The 2,172-nt window shown below is 63.3% G+C and overlaps 1 protein-coding gene across 1 annotated transcript in view; it reads right to left on the bottom strand.

Annotated features, from left to right (window-relative positions):
- Window positions 1-2,172, bottom strand: part of SLC6A9 (solute carrier family 6 member 9) — a 38,788-nt gene that overhangs the window by 23,758 nt on the left and 12,858 nt on the right. Inside the window, exons 5-11 of the mRNA XM_035893531.1 lie at window positions 2,107-2,167; window positions 1,791-2,028; window positions 1,554-1,688; window positions 1,137-1,236; window positions 754-854; window positions 401-571; window positions 14-178 (exon numbers count right to left, since the gene is read on the bottom strand). Coding sequence (XP_035749424.1) covers window positions 14-178; window positions 401-571; window positions 754-854; window positions 1,137-1,236; window positions 1,554-1,688; window positions 1,791-2,028; window positions 2,107-2,167 — 971 coding nt within the window. The remainder of the gene's footprint in view (window positions 1-13; window positions 179-400; window positions 572-753; window positions 855-1,136; window positions 1,237-1,553; window positions 1,689-1,790; window positions 2,029-2,106; window positions 2,168-2,172) is intronic.

The raw sequence follows: 2,172 nt of genomic DNA, 5'->3' as shown, positions 1-2,172 counted from the left end.
GGCTCCCCGCCCGGGGGGGGCCAGCCACTGCCTCGCTCCGGCCCTTCTCCGGCTGCAGGGGCTGCACCTCCAGGTGGGACTCAGTGGAGGGGCTGAACGCCGGGGCGTAGCGCCCGCTGCGGTGCTCCACCAACGCCGGACCCCAGTCCTTGCTCGCCTTGGTAGCATTTTTCAAGCGCTAGAGAGAGGGAGAGGTTGGGGACAGGGTTAGCACCCGCCCTGCTCCCCTGCCCCAGCCTCCCCCAGCATGCCAGCGGCTCCCAGGGGTGCCTGGAGATGGGGTGCCCCACGCTGCAAGGTGCCGACAACTCCAGTGGGGTGGGGGACAGCCTTGCAGGCAGCCCCAGGTGGGAGAGGAGCAAGGAGGGGGGGGGGAATGTCCTAGTCCCTGGCCACCCACCTCCAGCAGCGTGTCCCCCTCGGAGCAGCACACTTTGTAGATGGCGTAGATGGGGATGCAGATGACGGAGGAGAGTGCCATGAGGAAGCCGATGCTGATGGCCCAAGTAGGGTAGACGTAGTCATTGTAGGAGATAGGCCGGTATTGGATCACTGTGAAGACCAGGATGAACTGGGGAGGGACAGGCGGGATCAGCCGGGGGGGAGCAGCAAGCCTGCTCTGCCACCCCCCGATCGCCCTGCTCTGCCCCATTCCCATCCCATCCCATAGCCCAGCACCCTTCTCCCCAGGGTGGGCGAGTGGGGGATCCAGGTGGGATCCTTGCCCCTTCCTCCCGCGCTCGCAATGCTCACAAAGATGATGGTGGGCGAGATGAAGCGCCAGCAGATCTGGAAGAAGAACGGGGGTGGGAAGCCCAGCATCATTTCAATGTCCTTGAAGTAGTTGCGGTGCCCTGCAAGGACAAGTGGCTGTCAGCCCCAGCATGGCTGGGCTGGGGCCCCGGTGGGACCCCAAGCCCCCTCCCACCCCTGCCCAGCACCAGCTCCAGGCTCTGGGTGGTGGCACCCACAGGGATCCTCGGGTCACGGCTGCCCCGATTGGCCAGTGGCTTTCGCACCTCAGCCAGTTAGCATGCAGGAAACCGCTTGATTGGCCAGAAGTTAGCACACCCCCTTCCCCACTGGCTGGCTGGGGCAGCCCTGACGGCTGATTGGCTGTAGGCAGTTGCACCTACCGTAGATGTACATGATGGCAACGCACATGATACAGGAGATGATGACCAGGGAGAAGCTGGCAGCGTAGTTGTCCATCAGCAGGAGCCAATAGATGCCCGCCTGTGAGAAGGACCCTTTGGCACGGCTGCCCCGGTGGTATGGTCGCCGTTGGCAAGGCAACGGCACAGCCGTGCTGCCACAGTTGGCATGGCAACACACAGCCTGGATACCACCACCGCGGTCGGCATGGCAACGCCCAATGCTAGGGTCAGCTTAGTCTGGATGCCATCGCCAGTGTTGGCAGGGCAACACCAGGCCCCAGGTGTCACCACCACCAGGGTGGTCATGGCAACAATGTGGACATGGCTGATTCTGTCAGCCGTGGCAAGGTCGCCATGGCAATGGCACCCTGTCACCACAATCCCATGGTCACCTACCTGCGTGGTGAGTGGGATGCCCAGCAGGAAGCCCGCCACAGCCACCCCCAGTGTCACGAAGGTCTTTCTGCGGATGATCCACTCATTGCCCACCTCATCCACGATGGCCGTGACCAGCGTCTCCAGCAGGCAGAACTGCACATGGGGCAGAGGGGGACAGCTTGTTACTACCTTGGCCCCACCATGCCACCCTATCCCAGCATGCTGGCCCCACCATGCCACACCACCATGACCTACCTGTGTACCTAGCCCCAGGAGGATGAGCATGAAGAAGAAGAGGATGGACCAGAGAGGCGAGATGGGGAGCAAGGTGAGGGCCTCGGGGTAAGCGACAAAGGCCAAGCCGGGGCCGTGGTCGGCCACCTTGGAGATGTCCACACCCAGGTGGTTGGCCATGAAGCCCAGGATGGAGAAGATGACGAAGCCGGCGTAGACACTGGTGGCGCAGTTGGTGATGCTGATGATGATGCTGTCCCTGTGGGGAGAGGGGTCAGGGCTGGCAGCAGGCCCAGGGGGCAGCAGGGGGACCGGTGGGCCATGGTCAGGCACTCACCGGTAGCAGTTGTTGTGAAACTTGTTGTAGGAGGCCATGGTGATGAGCCCGCCCCACGCAGCCCAG

Source organism: Egretta garzetta, unplaced genomic scaffold (genome assembly GCF_000687185.1).
Source record: "Egretta garzetta isolate BGI_Z169 unplaced genomic scaffold, ASM68718v1 scaffold75, whole genome shotgun sequence".
NCBI classification, from domain to species: Eukaryota; Metazoa; Chordata; class Aves; order Pelecaniformes; family Ardeidae; genus Egretta; species Egretta garzetta.
Note: the sequence above shows the minus strand (reverse complement) of the source record. Positions and strands in the feature narration are given on the sequence as shown.